Raw genomic sequence first — 21,467 nt, forward strand, 5'->3', positions numbered from 1 at the left:
ATCGTTACTTCCATTCCGCGATGGTGAGATACGGGCCCGGAGTTTTGCAACTGTAGTACCAACGTATACTTAGTTATAAGTAATGGACGCAAGGTTTAAAACATAATACTTATATGTTTTACGAATAGGTATACTTTTTCTTTTTTATTAGAAGTAGCAAAAGGTAAGGGAGACAGACTTTTCCGAGGCGTTCCAGCTTAGTCCTCAGGCGTAGCGGCGCATCTGTGGCCGACCTCAGGTAGGAATATCTAATCCTACCTGGGGTTGATTACAGATGTCCATGGGCGGCAGCAGCCACTTACCATCAGGTGGACTGCATACTCGTCTGCTACTCTTATATTATAAAAAAAAGCAAGTTAGCGTCTAGTCCATCTGTTAGTAAGTAGCTACTGCCTCCTAAGGGCATCGTCAACCCTCATAAGTCCTATCTGAGGACCAAATTGGAATGCCTCGGATAAGTATGTCTCTCTTACCACACCGTTCAAACCGGAACACAGCTGCACCGAATACTGCTGTTATTATGCAAAACAGGTGTGAATTGAACTAAAAAGGTTCTTAATTATATTAATTTTGATAATTTTATAAAATGTTCTTATATATTAGTGGCTTTACTTAGTTTAAGCTCCTTCTGGCGTAAGCGGGTAAAAGTGACTCTATATAATTTGTAATTTCTTGCTAAATTAAAAGATATGTAAAAGTTGTGAAAATCACTGTTTTATATTAAAAATATTATTATGAAGTACCAAAACAATTAATTCGAAATAATGTAAAGTCGTACTGTCAATCCTTCATTGAAACTGAATAACATTACCATCTTAAGCACACAAAGGTATTACACATCTCCATATATTTTTGGCAGGGTTTGTAACGAGTTTATTGTGATTACTTTTTAATTGTTCTCTCGACCTTAAATATGAAATGATTTTAAGTGTAAACCATGTGGTTTTTTCTTAAATACTATAGCAACATATTTTTATATAGGAGTAGCATACGATCACGCAGTACCTACTGCCGCCAATGGACATCTGTAATCAACCCCATATTTAATTAGATTCCGGTCTGAGGTACAGATGCACCGCTACCCCTGGGAACTAAGCTGGAATGTCTTAAAGAAGTATTTCTCCCTTACCACACTTTTCAAATGACCAACACAGCAGCGCTTAATAATGCTTTTATTAGGCAGAAATAGGTGTGGCGGTGGTGCCGCCGGAGTCGAACCACAGAGGGTTCTACCACCTAAGTATTTTTAAGGTTTTGTCTTAAATACATACATAATTGCAATAATTATTTGGTTTCTGGTGTAACCGGTGTATTTAAACATATTCGAAGTGGTAATTGCCTTGTTATTCAAATTGGTAGAACAAGTAATGTTTGATAAAGAAGCAGGAAGTTTTGCATTTGCAATTAAAGTCACCGATAGCTGCAGACCGATTAGGAATGTGTCCTTTTGTTGTCTCCACTTTTTAAATATCATCCGCCTACTTAACTTTTGCCACGATTGTCAGATGTTTTTTTTTTGCATTATCATAGTAGCAAACTGACATTGATTCCGTCTCAAGTAGCCTCTTGAGAATTTAATAGACCTTTATTTAAAAATAAATAGTAGTATAAAAGCCATTGAAATAGGAAGAGAATACATTGATAATTGTTATATTCTCTGCCTTTTCCAATAGGTTTTATTCAACTATATTTTTTCACTTCTTACCTTGTTTATAGTTATCTGCACTGGTCTATAACCAAAATCCGTATATATGTCCTGCTGTTTTTATGGAGTATTTTATACACGAGTCAAATCAAAAACCGCTAAGGATTATACAAGTCATCTCGCCATTAGCATTACCTAGTATTTGTAGAGCGGCCAATCAGATCGTGACTAATGTGAATTAGGGATGTCCATCTAAAATCGACTAATTAAAGAATCGATTTTTAATCGATACTGAACAATAACTACTAACAAATACAATTAGTAAATCAATGTACGATACCCAAAAAAAAATTCCGATGTTTTGTCATTTTGTACATAAACACTTTTTGTGTTAATTTCTTTGTATTTTCGATCACTGGACGGCACATAAGACATTAGACCTTTATTTTTCCAGAGCAGTAATAAAATAAATCTAAACTCAATTTTTGAAATAGTGATACTTTCGTCTTCGAGTTATGAATCGATTCTTGCTACGTCCATTCGAACCGATTTCAAAATCGATCTTTGTCGGGAAAAAACTTTATAATCCACCGTAACCCATCCCTAATATAAACCGTCGCTTGCAAATAAGTATTTATATTTTATTTTTTATATAAATCATGTCTTACCTACATTTAGAATTAACCTTTAAGTGTCAGAGTTTAATGTACCAGAAATACATTATTTTAAACCACTGTTTTTCTAGTTTTACTATGCAAGTCATAAAGCATTTGTCGTTAGTTAAAAGTGCACTCATAATATCTGCAATAAATATTTAGACAAATAATATATCTACCTTTAGGTGTATACGGGTCAAAGTATTCAAATATGAATAATAATACAGCCAGAAATGTTGCTTGCTCTCGTCTATATAATTAGGCACCTGTCTTAAGCCTTAGTTAAGATGTTTCGAATTTATTAAAATAAATCTTAAAATACGCAAATTTGAATATCTAAAGTAGTCTCTGGCATTTTCTAAGGTAGTTTGTTTTAGAGTGCATTTAGTCTTTTGTCTAAAGTATTTTATTATTATAGCAAAAGAGCATGCAGTCCACCTGATGTAAAGTGGCTCGTGAACATTTATAATTAACCTTACGATTATAATTCCATCTGAGAACGACAACAGTTACGTCGCTACCCCTGAGGACTAATGGAATGTCCTTTACAACTGTATCTCCTTTACCACACCCTCTAGGACACTGAAGCGCTTATTACTAACTATTATTAGGCAGAAATACCTCCATGTGACAATGGTGCCTTTCGAGTTGAACCTCGGGTTGAGTTTCACCACCTTAATAGGTATGTAGTAGATTTATTTTGAGAAAGTATAAGAGTAAGATACTTACAACTAATTGAAGAAACTCCATGAAAACCTGGATTGAGTAAACTAACACCTCATTACCGTAACGGCAATTATAGTCAGTACCTAATTCGATAGTTATCGATTGAATAATGGTTCGCTATTTACCATAAACGTTGGCCAAGGTTTACGATTGGTACCAGATAGCGTTCGACATTTTCTATTTAACGTGGGTGAAGGAAACACCCACGGAAAAATAAAGCCAAGGCTGGGTGACGACGAGAAAATCTAGTAAATTATATAAGTGTTTGGTCAGTGGTAATCGTATTTTATTCAAACACTTAGTATACGCCCGCGCGTGGCTTTGAACCTTTACAACATAACCAAAATGTAGTCGGGTAAAGCAGAGGCTCTTTAACTTGCCTAGTCTCCGCCCACTTTGGTAATCAATTACTTACATTGTTCCCTTGACGACATCTTTAAAAAATACTTTAATTTATTTATATACCTATTTGAAATGCTTTCCTGTGACCTTTACTGATCAATAAGGGAGTGTTACTATGAGAAATAATGGTATAAAGCTGGCGATCCATTGAGTCTTATATACAGGGCATTGCACTAAAACCTTAAAACCTTACCCAAAAACACCCTGCAGCAATCTCCACCATACTGCTCCAATGATCTGCAATGGAAAACCTGATTATTCTTGACTCTTGTCGAACACACATCACTTCAACATTGAACAATAATCACCCGAAGTAGGCCTCCTACTACATTTAACGAGTGTTTTTTTATTACCGATATGACAACAATAATAATATATCGGCACCAACGAACAATTGCAGACACTATTGTGCTTTGTCACCTTTTGAAGTTCAATATTTTCGAATGTTCTAGTTTCTCGAATAATAAAGGCATTCAACAACCTAAGAGGTCGAACATGGAACTCAAAATTAAATCTACAACTTATAATTTGAAACAATGTATATAAATAATTTAATTAATTAATGTGTACCAATAATTAAATTAAGTAATTAAGTAAATGTAGTAAAATAATATGTCATATAAAAAATAGAACAATAATAAGTAAAGCTTGTATATAGGCTAAGTACATTTAATACAGAATATGTACATTGATTAATATGTGAGCAATAATTGCATTAAATTATATAAAATCATTCATAATCATAATGTAATAATATAGTAATTTTAATATGTAATTAAAGAATGAAAGATGCTGGAAAATAAATACCAGCAGGAAATAACAATTATTAATAAAAAAAAAAAAAAAAAAAAAAAAAAACCTAAGAGGTCGTAAACAAAATGATTAAAGTTACAGATGTCTATGGCGGCAGTGACCACTTGCCATCATGTAGACTACATGTTCGCTAGCTACTTCTAAAAAAAGCTACTTACATGAACTTTCGTGTATAAGCTGAGGTTCGCTATGTGTAACCTCTAGATAAATTTCCTTTTCCCGTGGACACGCCAAAATCCCAAGAATTACGTTCGCTCGTACCTCTCTTAGATAAATTCCCCTCTCACGTGGGCATAACATCAGAAGATTCCCAAGATCTAAGCACATTCAAAGCTTGGGAAATAAGAACTAAGCTTACTCAATTCTTAATTAGCACACTTATTACGTTTTTTTAATTAGGAATTTCCTTTTAATATAATAGTATTTGGAGACAATTTTGTTGCTCGACGACAGCAATAATTAAAATAGTTATAAGTAATAAACAAAACTACACTTTTGACATATAAAGTAAAGGTTATGAGCAGAATAATATTGCAATGTACTCGTAGCTAATAAGTAAATTGATACATGCCGGCGTGTAATTAATTGCCAGAAATATAAACTTGTTACGGTAGCAAGAAATGTATTAATAAACGACTACCCTTTAGCTAAAGAATAATGCGAAATAAACATGATTGAAATACATAATGATATTTTGCCACCGTTCGCATTCATTTTTCCGAAGGCAAATGTTCATACATCTTTACCTTCATCTTTATTGTAGGTTAATAAGTTTAATAATAAGTTTATATCAATAAAGTACAAGGAGGAATGTGGAATACATTTCAAATCCTGCTTTTTAACTTTTATTCTAAAAGTCCAACAAAGACAAAACCTACATTGTAATATTGTAAAAGACACTATCATTTTATGATAAGTAACAGACGTTTTTTATTATTATAAGTAGGATTACCGTTCATATTTTTTATGTACCTCCATCTCAATATATATAACTCAAAGGTAGGTGACTGACTGACATAGTGATCTATCAACGCACAGCCCAAACCACTGTTGGCATGCAAGTAGATGTTATGGCGTAGGCACTCGCTAAGGATTTTGATCAATTCTACCCCCAAGGGGATAAAATAGGGGATGAAAATATTACTTCGTAACGCGAGCGAAGCCGCGGGCAAAAGCTCGTGTAACGATAATAATGAACTTAATGATAACGAAAAAATTTCCGGTCAAACATATATTTTGGGTTTGAACACGGAAAAATAATAGTTTTTCTTGTTCCGTGGGTATGAAATATCACTTATGTTTCTCTCTTATTAACTGACTAAAGAAAGTGTGTAACAAAACCTTAGATAACTTACTAAAGAAAATTACGAGTTAAAACGAAATCATATTAAGATCAAAGCTATTATAAATTGGTAACTAGTTGTTGAGTAAATATTACAAATAGATTACCCGGGGAAGTAGTAAATAGAGTAGATAAATTGAACTCCTAAGTGACAGAGCCCTATTATCTGAGATTAACCACACCCGAAGGTACTCTTTGTTTACCTTTAAAGGTAGAACACCATAAAAAAGTGGATCATGTTTGACTGGGCCATGTAGAAAGTGAAACTACTTTGTCGAAAGGTTGCTATAAAAATTGTAGCAAGCGCTCCGCCGGGCTCAGTCGTTCCCGCGCTGCCGGTGCCCGGTGTTGCCGCTGTGAAAATGGTCAGTTCTTTATTTTTTTAGTGTTCCCATAACAATGTATTTACAGTCGATTGGTGCCTGCGAATTTTGTAGTGATTCGGTTTTTTGAACAGTGGTCAATTCATTGAAATTTTTCGAGATTTTAAATGGTATAATCAATTTCAAATTTATCGATATTTAAGATTTTCAATTATTGACTGTAAATATTTACTTCACTTTCATATTTTTACGACATCATTAAGTAACTTAATTTTTAATTTAAGTATGGGTGCTTAAACTTATTTGTTATAAGAACACTTATTGCATAATTTAATATTATAGTTATTACTTGGTAGTAGTAATAAAATACTTTATATTATTTATCCGTATATGTAAATGTCTGAATAATAGGCAATGAATTTCCGCGACAGACACGTAAGTATGATTTAATTTAATCTGGTAATATTTAATTGTAAAGAACCATTTTGTCTTATTTTATTATTATTTTATTATTTAAGTAAATATTTTATTTGTTTAATCCATGAAACTGCAGACACATTCTTTTTATATTTTTTTTCATAATATTTACAATTATCGGAGTACCTACTATGTATATATAATAAAATCTATAAACTATTACCCATAATATTTTTTCACTTTTAAATTAATATCTGTAACTAATTTATGTAATCATCAAACCAATTTACATGGTATTTATACCCTAAGATAACTAACTACAAAATCACCCCAATTAACTATTACAAGTTAATGTAACCGACAATAAGTTTACCAGAGCGTAAAACGGAATGCAAGGCCGGTTAGAAATATTCGCAAACTCTTTCAAAATTCAATAAGTATTTACACAATGCACAAAATAATGCAATCTTAAGAACTAATAATGTAAAAATCCCACTATTGTTAATTGGTCCCACAGATAACATCTCACTAATTGTTGTTCGGTACTCGGTTGCTAAACAAAAAGTTTACATAACTAATTTATTTACGAAATGTTTGTCTGTTTATTGAAATTGAGTTTAGTAGGTTAGTAACTGACAATTAAAAAGCTAAAGCTAAAGTTTCAGGTTTTTGGGCGCAAAAATAATAAATGGGATATTTTTGATCCTTTATCTATAGAACAGTAAATTGGAAAATGTAGAGCGTGCGACTATATTCAAAAGAGTGATGTTAAATAGTTTAAAAAATATAATTTGCATACTTAGATATATCAAAGCACACATCATGTAAAAACTAAGCATACGCTGCTTAGTTAAATTCTTGTAATTACAATCTCCGTCCAATCAAAACTATAAAATCTTTTACTTAGGTACTTTTTTACAATTTTGAAATTCGAGCTAAACGATCTTCCTGAAAGTCTTGCTATAGCTAAATATTTTTATAAAGAAAAAATGTAATCTAATTTAACATCATTTAAAGACTAATACTGAGCTAAGTATCATAATAACAATCTAGTGTTAAAAAAGATAAATGCTTTATCAGACACGCCTTTGTCAAAATCTCAAGGTCCATTATCGGTTACTTTTCGTTTGGAAAATACATTCCCGTGCAAGTGTCACAAAAACAGGATCTTGACATTCAAGTTTCACGCTTTTTATTGTACAACCTTTACATGAATAAGTTTAATAAGTACCAGACAAACTTTACGTCATTTATAATGCCAAATGTAGTATTTACTCATAATAATATTTCGGTAACTCTTAGTATGTAATTATAATTGTTTTTCAGGTTTCAGAACTATAAACTTTTAGATAATTCCTAAGTTTAAGCTTTAATTAATTATTTCAATGCCAGAAATTGTGCAAAAGTAATAAATATCCTAGCTAATCGACGTTACATAACTAATATCGTAGCGTAGAGCCCTATGTAGAGCTTTATTAAGCTACGAACGTTTAATTCAATTAATACATACTTGTTTCAGAACTTTTTAGTAAAAACTTTTTATAGCTCACTTACTACTACTTTACTAAAAAATATAGATATAATTTGAAGTAGGTTAACTAAAATATAGCGTTTACGTATTTCTTGTCGAGCAAATAAATTTTGCAACGTCAATTAATGTTTTAATTGCAGTTAGACTAACCGTATACCTACTTTCGTTGCTTATTAAATACCATTAGATAATTCAATAACAGTCTGGCCGTGACAGAATAAATACATTGTCCACTCAACATCAGATAATAAAATTTCACAAGCCAACCTTGATCTGGCGAGTCGCAACCCTGACAAGGAATTACTGCACCTGAAGTAAATTACTTTACAAGTTATTGTGGCCAATAAATTGATTTTAATTCCAACCTACCGTTCTTTAAAGGTCGGACTTATTTATGGATTGTTCTTTTCACAATTTAAAGGGCATAGGTAAATAAGTTCTATAGGTACATTGCCAGTTTGTTCGTAGGTTTCTAATGTCTAGCAGCTAGCTTATTTGTTATAATAATTATGAAACTGGAATAAATAAATTATTACATTTAGCTTATCTTAACTCAGCATTTATGAATTTATGGTTCAAAAGCTTTTAGCCGGCACTCTTCGTACTTGATAAAAACAGTTACATAATTATCATGCAACAGTGCACAAAATAGTAACACAAAGTCGTAACCCGTAGCATTTTCTAGAAACTTTAATTTGAAAACTATTGCAGAATATATCATTGCATTATTTTACACGACTTCTAATTTACATAACGTAAGTTGGCACGTCATAAACATGACAGTAATGGAACGTTAAAATAAGTAAAAGTGATTTTGTAAGACCTTGATTTCGTACGACGGAAATATCGTGTACCACTGTCGCTCTCGTTACACTTACGGCTAGCTGGTATGGCATTGAGACCTTTCACCTGGACGGAACCAGCTGAAGGCAAACTGGAATGGGCGGTGGTGAAGCTTTGATACCGACATGGCTGCTTCCTAAGTTTCTTTGTTAGGAACTTGCAACGAAGTTATTTCAGACAAATGTTACGATAATACTTCTTTGTATTTTCCTTATTGAAAAGAAAGGGTTGCCGTTATTATTCCTTTTATGTCTGACGAAAATCCCTAGGTGGATCATAAAGCAATCAAAAAATAAAAATAATACGCAAATGATACTATTTTTGGAAACACAAACATTTTCTAACCTTATAATTATGTGTCACCTCTAAGTAATCTATAATAGATTTTCTGAATAGGAAATGATTACTCAAAATCAGATAACGGAAAAGTAATTGCTCTGAACATTTATGGCTTCCTAATGTAATTTCCCTTGTTGCACAATCCGACTAGAAAGTAATTGAGATCGGTATCATGACCACCGAGTCCCGACATCAAGATCTTGAACTCTGCAATTTCATTGAAATCCATTAACTTTTTGTCCGTTTCGATTTATTGATCGTCGATATCACTTTTCCGTTGTATCTACTTAAAACGTGTCATTTACTTTCCATTTCATCGTAACAGAAATAATAAAAGGTATGCAGTCCATCTGCTGTTAAGAAACTAGGCATTATTGCCCATAGATTAGTATGTTATTGCCCATGAAAACGTGTAAGCTACTCAAAAAAGTCAGTTCCTAAGTTCTAGGTAGGTAAGTGGAAATGCATCTTAGCTGCCTTAACACACCCTTCAACACAGCTAAAACCGCTGTTACATGCAAAAATGTGTGGTAGTAATGTTACCGCATTTTAACGATTTGAACCACAACGAATTCTGTTTTCACTTTCTACGGTAATGTCCGTTTATTTTTCAAAAACAACTTGAAGTCGCCACTCGGAGTCAAATCGAAAAGTGAGATAGCGTTCCTTATGTAATTGCGCTTGATATGAAAACTATTTGAAAGTGAACCGTTGGTAACTGTTTTGCAATGTAGCAACAACTTTGAACGGTAAAAATAAAAATTCACTGATTACCTTTGAAGTTTATAAACTGTTTACTAACATTAAAGTATGTTGCCTGTAAACAGGACTTCAAATACTGTTTTGTATACGCTTAAGATCATTATTATCCAAAATTGTAAATATGTTTGTATAGTACGTACTTAAAACCTAATGATACTTTAATAGCAGTAATTCCCAGCCTCGTAACGCTGAACTGTGCGTAGGTTTTAATATTCCTGCATTGTTATGTTACTAATTAGTCACATTAAATCTATTAAATTATAATTTGTGATATTTACCTATGACAACACTAGCATTTCTTCTAACGGAAATTACTTCTGGTTTCCGAAGTCATGCGCGTGAAATAATTATCACTTGGTTTGACGGTGAATAAAATCGTGACGAAAATACGTGCTTGATTTCTCCATAAAACACTCAAGGCGTGTGATGTAATGAATGATGATGATCCTATCAATTACTAGAAACACGAAACAAGGGTTATTAACTTAAATATGTTGATGTAAGCTACGTAGGAGGAGTTCTAACTTCGAAAGATAAGGTTGACTGAGTGGGCGAGTCAGTCTTCAACGCCCACTCAGCCCTTTAAAATTCGACAGCCGTATCTAAACTACTTGTCAATTGTAAACCTATTGTTCAAATATGAATACAACTAATTTAATTGTGGTTTAGAATTTAGAGCTCTTTATGGTTCTGTCTGCATCTACCTAATTCTAGCTCTGGAACAACTGTTATCAATTGTTTTGCTCTACTTTTTAAGGTGTGATAAAAGAGGAGGAGGTATTCTAACTTGAATCCTATTTGTGACTGATTATGAATTTTTAAAGGTGGATTGCACGCTCGTTCACTATTCATAAAAAAACATATTATGTCCTATTGCTAGGCCCGTTCCTCCATACAATAAAACAAAACATGTTCAACGTTCATACACTGTAGTCAGTAAGTGTAGATACATAGGCATAAGTAGATCTAGATAGACAATAGGTATAAGGTTACCGCTTTCCTTTGAAAGAAACAAAAGCTAGCGGCTACGGTCTGCGCCCGACAGCTCCAATTACTCGTACATTGCGCAACCGCGGCCCGTGACGAATGCTTACCACATCTCGTTGACATACTCGTACTTCACTTGATATGTTGGTGACCAGATATACTCCCCTTGCGAAATATTTATAATGTGGTGGCCAATACTTCAATTTATTAACTGAAAAATATTTACAATTATAATTAAATTTACAGAAAATTAAAAATAATAAATTAAACTATAAATATAAAATAACTTATTTACAAAATTTACATATATACAAAAATGAAAAACAAAAATATAAAAACAAAAACACTACCATAAAAAATTGTCGCCATCACTGTCTTTGGGCAAGGTTCCCAAGACGCTGGCAGCATTTCCTGTCTGAATTGCTATACCAATTCTTTGAGCAAAATGCATGCCAGCACTCTGCCATGCCAATACTTCTAATGTTATATGTATTGTCCAGTAAACCAAGATATATTATTATGCCATGAAAGTAACATGCGGCCATGTCACGTACCATGAATGTTTAGTCAAAGTAAAGTTGACTTTATTATCAGATAACCTGGAACCATTTTCCATTTAAAAGTCCATTACTTTTATCAAAAGTATCACACTCTCCTAAAGTCATTGTAAAAAACGTTTATCAAAACTAATCGTGTAATTCTGATTGAATTTTCAGCTTCATTTATGACGGGGCTATCCAGTTACTAGGTATATGACTCAATACTATTGATTACTTAGGTTTATAGACAGATAAGATGGGATATTGATTGTATCGAATTTAGGATTAGCTGGTGAGAACCTAGGTGTGACTAAGATGGAAGTTAGGTACTATAAATTGCTATTTTAGGGAATAAATTGTCTATATGGCGTAATGATTACTTCAAGAGTTAGTTTCAATTAAGTATGTCCTTCACTGTGATATTTTCCTAACATAGATGCGATATGTTTGGATTCAAGTTCTTTTTGACGATAAAAAATCCTGTCAGGTTGCCTGAATGGGCCAAAGTCTCTAAATGCATCGAAATCTTTGAGGAATCTTTTATATTTCTTTGTAAACATTTATTACCTTCAATTTTTAAGTTTCTTAAGTACTTGACAACTCCATAAAAATTAGGATCCTACAAATAACATCGTACCTATAGAAAATTAAATTGCATAGGGCACCAATAACCACAACTCTTATGTCCTACTCCTGGACTATTCCTTGCCCAGCTCCCCACAGCCAGGGTAGAAGGCGTAGAGCAAGTCTAACACACTTCCAATGCGAATTTGTGGAGTAATAACATTTTGCAAGCTCGTGGTTAAAGACAGCCTCATATGGTCGTTAACCACGAAGAAATAGCAATGTGCGTGAGTAATTTGAATTAGTGTTGATGGCTCAATGTTTACGTGCAAAGTTTATTGACCGAGACCAAGTACGTATTTAAATAATGATTAGTAAACTGAGATGTTGAAACATTCATTAGTAATACGGATCAGTTTTCGGGGCACCGGATTCGATTACCGGAAACTTAGGGATTTAAAGTTGTTTAATGTTAGAATTCATAAATGTGTCGTTGTACTAAATAGGGTAGATGCTTTGTGTGTGTCCGCTGTGCCTGACATCGTGCTTTTTTATATATTTATTTTATTACTTTTTTACATTCTACTTTTGTTAGTAGTATAGTACTAGGTATTCCGAGTACTATTTTGTAACATGTCTGTTAAAATTCTTGAGCCATTATTGAGATAATATAATTATATTTATTACTTAGGTACTTCATTGTTTTTACTCAATCATGACATGAATAATTCCATAATTGTATCACCATCATCATAATTTTATCATCAGTACTTATAACCCTAGCAACTTCCTCTGCTTTCCAGAGGATTCAATTCTTGCATAAATATCAATTACACTTTTGATTACTGTTAATTTACAACTAAATTCCTCATTACCCTGTAAACTAACCTTATAACCTCTTTACAGAATCTCCTACTCCTCGGTTTGATTTGCACCGCGAGTGCTATGCCGTCGTACATAGCGTTGCCTGCCGACCAGATAGCGTTCGTCGACCTGACGGCGCTGAGGGCACGACGAGTACCACGGGAGGCCCTGGCACCACCCGCCCCTCTGCAGGCCCTGTATGATGACTACCAGGGCATACAGCACGCGATACCTATACAGAACTTTCAACAACCGAGTAAGTTTAATTACTGCTTCATTAGTTAGTGTTAAGAGCTTTGAGTGAAGAGTGCGATGGTAATGTACCAATGGCCGACCTCTGATAGTACTCATATTGTATGGTGTTGATAATGGATGTCCACGTGCAGTAGTTGCCAATTACCATCAGATAGACTGCATGTTTGTTTACTTTGTTTGTGTCCGCAAAACTCGTAAAGTAGGCAATGGATTCACATGATTTTTTTACACTTCGTTGGACTTCTATATAAAAGTTTACATAAGTATGATTTGAGTTCAAAACTCTGCGAAGCCTAAAATAAATTAGGTCCCAAGCATTCTTGACTCGCGGGAGCGACTTAAAATCAGGTGGACTTTATATCTTTGTAACAGTACTTTGAAAATTACACAACATGTGCAAAAATGTAACTTCATGCTTAGAATTCAAGGCGCGTTCAAATTGCCAAGACATTTTTATAAGATTTAGAACACAGCAATATGAACGCAGTTGCCAGATATGGCACCAAACAAAACTGGCCCTGCCAGTTGTAATTACTAAGTCGTGTATAACCGGAAGGTGTAAGAGCAAAACAAGATCAATTACTATAACTCTGTAGCAAGTCCAAACGTGGTTAACGATAGTTATGCGAGCTTGTTATAGATAATTTTACCGGACGCTAAACATGCTGTACATACACGTCGTTATAAATTAACTACACGCGTTCGTAAACTGGTAACTGGTGGTTTGATGGTGGTAGAACCCTTTGTGGTTCGACTCCGGCGGCACCACCGCCACACCTATTTCTACCTAATAACAGCAGTGTTAAACGCTGCTGTGTTCCGGTTTGAAGGGTGTGGTAAGGGAGACAGACTTTTCCGAGGCGTTCCAGCTTAGTCCTCAGGGGTAGCGGCGCATCTGTGGCCGACCTCAGGTAGGAATATATAATCCTATCTAGGGTTGATTACAGATGTCCATGGGCGGCAGTAGCCACTTACCATCAGGTGGACTGCATGCTCGTCTACTACGCTTATATTATAAAAAAAAAACTATTAGATATTATATAGATATTGTATTAAATAACGATATTCATGCCTATACACTTATTCACGGATATGATTTGCAATAAATAAGCTTGTTACGACAATAAAATCGAACCAGTCATCGTTACTAGGCATACATTAAATTGATATACGGCTTACAGATTCCTACTACCTTGTAAATGTCAAAGAGAGCGTATTGAATCCATGTCGGATTACCACGGCCATCCGTCAGCATCGGCTGTACCCGTCACTTTCTCTGCATCACAAAGGATTTTACTTTCTAGTAAACTTGTTTTACATTAACCGTTTAGATAAATCGGAACATGGTTTCGTATTGCTCGCCATTGTTGTCTAGCGATGAAATCTCGGTTATGTAACTGGATAGCTCCCTTGCGAAGCGGTTATGTAAAACCAGTTTCGAATGGCTACGTGATCGCGATAGTTAAACCACTTTCAATTCACCCACTTACTTCCACGCCGCAATTACTAACGTTGACAGCATTAACCACTTTTTATGCCGACTCTGTGTACTGCGTTTCGTTGGGCAATTTGTAGTGTGGTTTACATACGTGTTTCATTCTTGTACGAGTACATGTCGACGTGTCTATAGGTTTTGTTACTACTTAGACTGAAGTTACTTAGTTTTTCTTCTTTATTAGTGTGATAAGTTCATAGCTCCAATCGAGTAGACATTTCATTAGTTAACTTAACCTTCTCTCATCTTTTCTGGGTTTGAATATTTCTTATTGGATACCAGTATACTTCAATACAAAACATTGCAGCATAATTTATTAGTTTCTATCCTTAAATATTTTTTGCCTCTACGGTCATTATCTCACGTAACATCTTTGCATTTTTTATAATTATTAATAACGTAATAAATATGGACGTAAATGTGTACGTACCTACATGTCAAAGCAATTTTAATAAAAGTTTGACTGGTTTAAAGAAACATTTTTCTGGTTACGAATAAATCAAGATAAATTATCATTCCCTTTTCGTTTACAAGTATACTTGTGATCCTTCTAACTTTTTCGTATTTTAGTTGAATTCTACTTATTTTCATAGATCTTACAATAGCTGCATATTCTCATTCAAATTCATTATCTGGAATAACAACAGTCTAAGAATATATCTAGCTATAATAATTAGAATTTAATACTTGATACAGTTCTCTATTGCCTAGAATGTACTACAGTTGCGTAACTCAATATATTGTTCGGAGATTTCAGATCATTCGTCACAAGTTACAATCATTGTGCAGACCATTTGTATCTGTAAGGTCTATTAGTTTGACCCACTCACCTGACGTGAACTGATGGATCTATCCTCATAGCCTCTCAAATAACAAACGTTATTATGTAACGTAACATTAGATTCGTTCAATACTGTAGTGTGATACCATAAATTAGAGTAAGCGTCTATATTTATAATTATTATATGTAGATTAACTATTGGATATATTAGGCCTTCAAGGAGGCTTGCGATAAAGCAGCAGTGAACATTTTTCTTTACTATTCGCTGATCATGCTAGCGATCCTGAAGTCTATTGACGCTTAAAGCGAATTCTAAAAAAAAATCTCATTTCAACTACTTAATTTTTTGTATTTTTATTTAGACTCACGGATTATGATAAATACCTACGTTTTCCTGCAGGTATTAAAACACAGATATATTAATAGTTTGCCCATAATTTCTCAATTCTTTATTATCTGTTTTCAGATGCAGCCCTCGCTCCACCGCCCCTCCCAGAAGCCGCAAGACAACAAGCACAGCCACAGGCTGACTCAGCTGAAGCACCCTCTCAAGGTGGTCCTGCCCAATTTGCTGAACGCCCACCAGACTTCGGTGAATACGTAGACTTTGGCGCCCATACCGGGGACCACGGCGCTTTCGGATGGTACGCTGACTACCCAGTCAACAACCAAGAAGACCATGGCTACGGGAAGTAATATTAACTGTTAAAATATTTCTAGGTTAAAAGAATATCAATTAATTGCCTCAAATCACTTGCCGTCAACGAAATTAAGGCAATTTAATATCCAAATGTTACCAAAGACAGTATTCATTTCAAGTGATATTATAGTTTAGTTTAGAAGCCGAATTACCGCACATTTGTTTTAGACGGTCAATTTAGCTGAATAATGCACTTTTCGCAATTAAAGTTCCTTGAATTAGACTTAAGTTATAAACAGATTTATATTGAAAAGTACACTGTGATATGCACCATGGTAGTTCAATGATCACGTTTTTTCTTGCATTCTTCTATTTCCTTTACTGTATGTACTGTTAATGTCATCATAACTAAGACTATCTTTAATTTCTCTCATTCATCATAAACAAACTTTATTTCACTATAAAACTATTTCATTACTTGCGCTTTTCTAATATCTTCCTGTATTACTCTAGTATTACTATTAAAAAGTAATTTTGTAATCACTTTATTTCCTTCATGTTACCTTTATGAAATGCTTTCACTGCAAATGCTATTGTGTCTACTAGTTCTATCTCTTTCACGCTTCTTGTGTCACGCTCGCCTTCTCTTTCTGCTTTGTTTCCTTCATTCTATGTTGTTATACTCATGTTGTTATTGTTAATACAAAGTTTTTTCTGTTTTTTTCTAGTTTCATTTCAAATAATTCACTGGTGATGGTAAACGATAATAATCATTATTTTCACATTACTTATCTTCCTCAAGTATCATATTAAGTTACTATCATTCATAAGTTTACTATTTAAGACTTTCGCATTCACATGAAAGGTTATCTTGTTTTTCACATAAAACATTATTCTTGTTCTTTACTTACTAACTTATCTATACCTTATTTAGCATTGAGATTTTTTTTTCTAAAACCTATTAAGTTACTATAATTTATTTTAAGTTAAATATTTAATTCTTCCGCTTTAATATAATAGATTTTGTGTCTTGCACTTGATTATTATTCCTTATCGTCATTTATCTTATAAAACTTATCTTTCCTAATCTTTCTTTACACTATTTTCTTATCTTAACTTATTTTTTTCATAACTATATTCGTAACTCTATCATACACAATATTCTTTTCAGTTCTCTATTTTATAAACTAAAATGTGTATTTTTGACTTATAGTTTTATTTTTTTCCATCTATAATTTCTATTCTTATGCTTTATTACTTGCCTGACTACTTGTTCTTCTTTTCACGACGCTATGCTTTATCTATTATATTTTCTTTTTACATTTACAACCATGAAACATCTTCTTTAACTTTTTTTATTTTTTCTTGAACTTCTTTTTCTTTCTATATCTTATTCTTTTTTTTTCATCATTTCGCTTCTACATACACCTATTTCCAAAATATACTTCAATAAAAATATACTCATTTCAATTTCCGTGAAACACAGAATACACGAAATATACATTTTCGCCTGTCTCTTAACCACTTACGTTTTCGATGATTCTTATCCTTTCTTTTTTTTCTGATTATCTTCTCTATAATACCATATGACTCTATACTATTCTATCTATTTATAACTCTGCTCAGTCGGTTTACTTTTATAAAAATCCTTTTTTCTTTTTATATAATGAAGATAATATATATTATCCCTTTCTTATCTCATAATTCGTATATATTATGTTTATACATTTCATTCAATACTTCATTCCACACCTTACATGTTTTCATGCATTATATTTATATTTTTTCTTTTCTTCTCTCGTATCTCTTATCTTATATACTATTTTTCTTACAAAATTATATTCTTACATTGTGCTTTTCTTTCTCCTGCACTATACTACTTTTATTTTCTTTCACATTTTTGTATACTTACAAAGATAAAAGTCCTAGTTTTATTGCATCAAATCTTCTCTATTATTTCTATCGCTTTCTTTATATCCTTTTGCTTTTCTTTTTCTATTTATTTCTCTTATTTACTTATATCTTTATTTCTTATATTACATTTTTCACTTTTCAATCTTGCTTTTCAATTTTATACACCTTCCTTCTTTACATACCTTTAAAAGTTCACAAGTTCCTCTTATACTACGATTTATTATAGTTTTCTTATACTTATACAGCTTTAAACAAACGTCACCTTCTCTGTTTATTTTCTCCCCTATTTTATATTACACTTTCTCTTTTAATTTCTCTTCTCCTAAATTCTGTCTCTTTAATTATTTTTATTTTTTAATTAATATTTTTATAATTAAAGACTTTTTCTAAACTATTTCTTAACTTAGCATTCTTTACTTATTCTTTTTGCATTATTTTTACTTACATCTTTACTTAATCTTTTTTTCTATATCTTATCTTTTTTTCATTTTAATTCTTTTATTCTATTATATAAACTTCCAGTGATCTATCATTTTTTTCTTCCACTTCTTAAAAAAATCTACTTAAATATATTCTATTCTTACTCTTATCTTCATTACTGTTTCTTCAACTTTGTCTTAAACTTAATTCCATTTATCTTGATACTCATATCTTACGCAAAAATTTCAAGGTTCTTTCACACCTTTCCACTTCACTATAACTATATAAACATTCTTGTTTGAACTTCACCTCGGTAATTATTACATCATTCCATATTTACTTCACACTTCTTCTTTCTTTACATAAAACTATTAGCATGTTGTAAACACGCTTTGTAAACTTTTATAAACTTTATCAAACGTTTATTTTAATACTTACAGCCTTCCTCTATACTGCTAAACGTGTATCTATGTATACTTTAATGTTCACTTTCACTCACACTAAACATAGATCAGTATTCATAATTATGAAAAACGTCGATCCCATTATTCATCTTTTTTTCTTCTACTTACACACATTTTTCTTTAATACTTTACATCAATCTTTTCACTCTTATATTTTCTATCATGTGCTTCCTTGTTATGTTTAATTTTCTTACTTAAACTCTTTACTTCGATATTTCCATACTTCTACATCTATCTACTATCCTATATTTCATTTACTACATTTTCTTTTTAATTACTGCTACTCGACCTATATTACACATGGCTTTTACTAGAATAACTATATTTTATTTTCTTATCTTCACTTCCCTTCTTTCATTCATAATACTTCTCGTTGATTCGTTGCGTTACAGGTGTTGTATTGAATTTTTTCATACCAATTGTATTTATAATAACAGCTTTACAATACAGCATACCGTTCAAACGAGCAAATATGCCTGATTTTACTATATTTAACGTTAACAGAAACGCATATTTCTTGCCTCCTTCTATGCAATGCAATATTTGATTTGTTCTTCTATTCTATTACTACATTTTCTTACTACATTTCATAATTTTACTATCATTATTTTTTTTATATTTTCTACTCTTGTCTTCCACGTCATTAAACTCTGCTTCTTACTCTTTCCTACACTTATAACAGTAAATTACATACACATCTATTGACATTATTTATTACCGTACTGTCATATACTTCAGAACTCAATATTTTAAATGATTTCACCAATATTTCAGTACTTCTCTTCTACAATTTCTTAATATTATTAAGTTATTCTAAAAACTCTATTTCTTTTATAAAAATACTATTTCATTTATCTGAATTCACACCTTATATCTTCAGTTATCTTCTTTTATTATTTTACCTTACGTCAATTACACTCACTTTTTCTACACTTTTCCTTCTTCATTCATTTTCTGCAATTACACAATCCATATTTTCTTCTATTATTTTCCATACCAATCTTCACTTCCGAACTATAACTTTAAATACCTCTTGAGTTATACATATACCTTTATTTTCTATTCTTTTCCATAACTCTTATTGTTTTTTACGATACTATCAATTTTACATTCTTATCATATTCTTCTCAACTTTCAACATTAGCTTTTATATACATTTTGCTTACTTTTTCTGTCTTTGTTTTTCACATCTTTTGTTTTCATTTAAATGCCATACATATTATATACCATAGCACCACATAGTTAATTAGTCATTACTTAACTATCGGTAACCTATCTTTATCTCTTAAAATCTTTTCCTACGCTTTATTTCTTTTCTTTTCTTGTACATCTTTATGCTATGCTTATACTTTCATTCAGACACAGAATATAAAATACGTATTCATAAAAACATTTAAAATTATTATATTTTAAATTATTTTCTTCTTACCTTCCATTTTCGTTTTTATCTTCACACAAATTAACATCCTTAAACTGCTTCACAAATGCTTTAGATCTTTTTTTACTTTTGTGCTTCTTCTTTAAACTATATGAAACCGCTATCTTTGCACTATACTCTTCATTCCTGTCACCTCTTGTCGCCTTTTTTTCCCTATTTCTATCATTCTTCTTTTCTACTCTTTCTGCTTTTCTTTATTCTACATTATCTATGATATCTTTTTTATATCATAGTTAGCTAAACTTACTCATGCACTAGTTTAAGCTTCACATATTTCATTTACTTAATTCTACACCTTTACATTTCTATTTCCTGCTACTTGTATGCTTACTATCTTTTGCATCTGAAATCTATGCTTCCTTTCATCTTATTTTTCTTCTTACACTTCTCTTCTCTCTCTTTTGTTATATTTCTCTCTCTATTACTGAATCAATTACGTCACTTACATATAAGTACTCTAGAATATTTGGTCCAAAGATTACCTACAGCAAGACCAAGGATAGTTACCGAAAACTTTGTGACGTCACATCTGACTAAGTAAAAAAATATTAGCTATCAAATTAATACAAGCTAGTACTTAAACTAGATTAAAACGAATGGTGAAACTAATGTGACCTAAGACGTGATGAGAACTCTATTTTTTTCTTTTGCTTTTCATTTATCTGAATTTTTACTTACTTCACTCACTTATATCTTGACTTCTTCTTTTATTATCTTACTACTACTACACTTACTTCTCACATACTTTTCTGACTTAATTCATCTCTATCCTAGAATTCTTCACACTTTCAATCTTACTTACATTTTCTGTATTCCTATCTTCAGTTTCCATTCTGCAAATACCCAACCACTTTACTTCTATTCTTTTCCATACCTATCTGTTATTCTAAACTATAACTATCACTACCTCTAAGTAATATTATTGATAAAAACTACCTGGTGCTTTTAGGATATAATGGAGACGCACATTTTTGTTACTATTTTTTCTACGTTTTTATTAAATTGTTACGTTGATTCCTTGTTTTATTATCCCTACTATTGTATAGTCATCATCATTAGCCTATCATCAACAATGTATACTCTGAATAATAAGGGCGAAGGTAAAAAAAAAAAAAGTTTATTTTATACCTACAGACATAGAGTGTCAGACGAGTCCATGGGAGACAAAATATATTGTCCTATTCAAGGAATATTCACGTATTTATATCTAAGGTGACACAGCAGCATAGACAGTTCGCGAAGCAGGACCATGACAATCAGAATATTGGATAAAAAATATAATTTTGTCTGCCACGTTCCATATCTGG

General features: G+C 32.3%; 1 protein-coding gene across 1 annotated transcript; it reads left to right on the top strand.

Annotated features, from left to right (window-relative positions):
- The first annotated feature begins 5,830 nt into the window (after nucleotides 1-5,830).
- LOC140753744 (uncharacterized) lies at nucleotides 5,831-21,174 on the top strand. The gene is made up of 3 exons (XM_073088512.1): nucleotides 5,831-5,949; nucleotides 12,796-13,009; nucleotides 15,751-21,174. Exons 1-3 carry the CDS (start codon nucleotides 5,947-5,949, stop codon nucleotides 15,978-15,980), a joined length of 447 nt encoding a protein of 148 aa, XP_072944613.1. The 5' UTR covers nucleotides 5,831-5,946; the 3' UTR covers nucleotides 15,981-21,174.
- The last annotated feature ends 293 nt before the right edge of the window (nucleotides 21,175-21,467 follow it).

The sequence above is a fragment of the Epargyreus clarus genome, unplaced genomic scaffold, assembly GCF_041222505.1.
Source record: "Epargyreus clarus isolate Ecla_fem2 unplaced genomic scaffold, WU_Ecla_fem_2.2 ptg000027l, whole genome shotgun sequence".
Taxonomy (NCBI): Eukaryota; Metazoa; Arthropoda; class Insecta; order Lepidoptera; family Hesperiidae; genus Epargyreus; species Epargyreus clarus.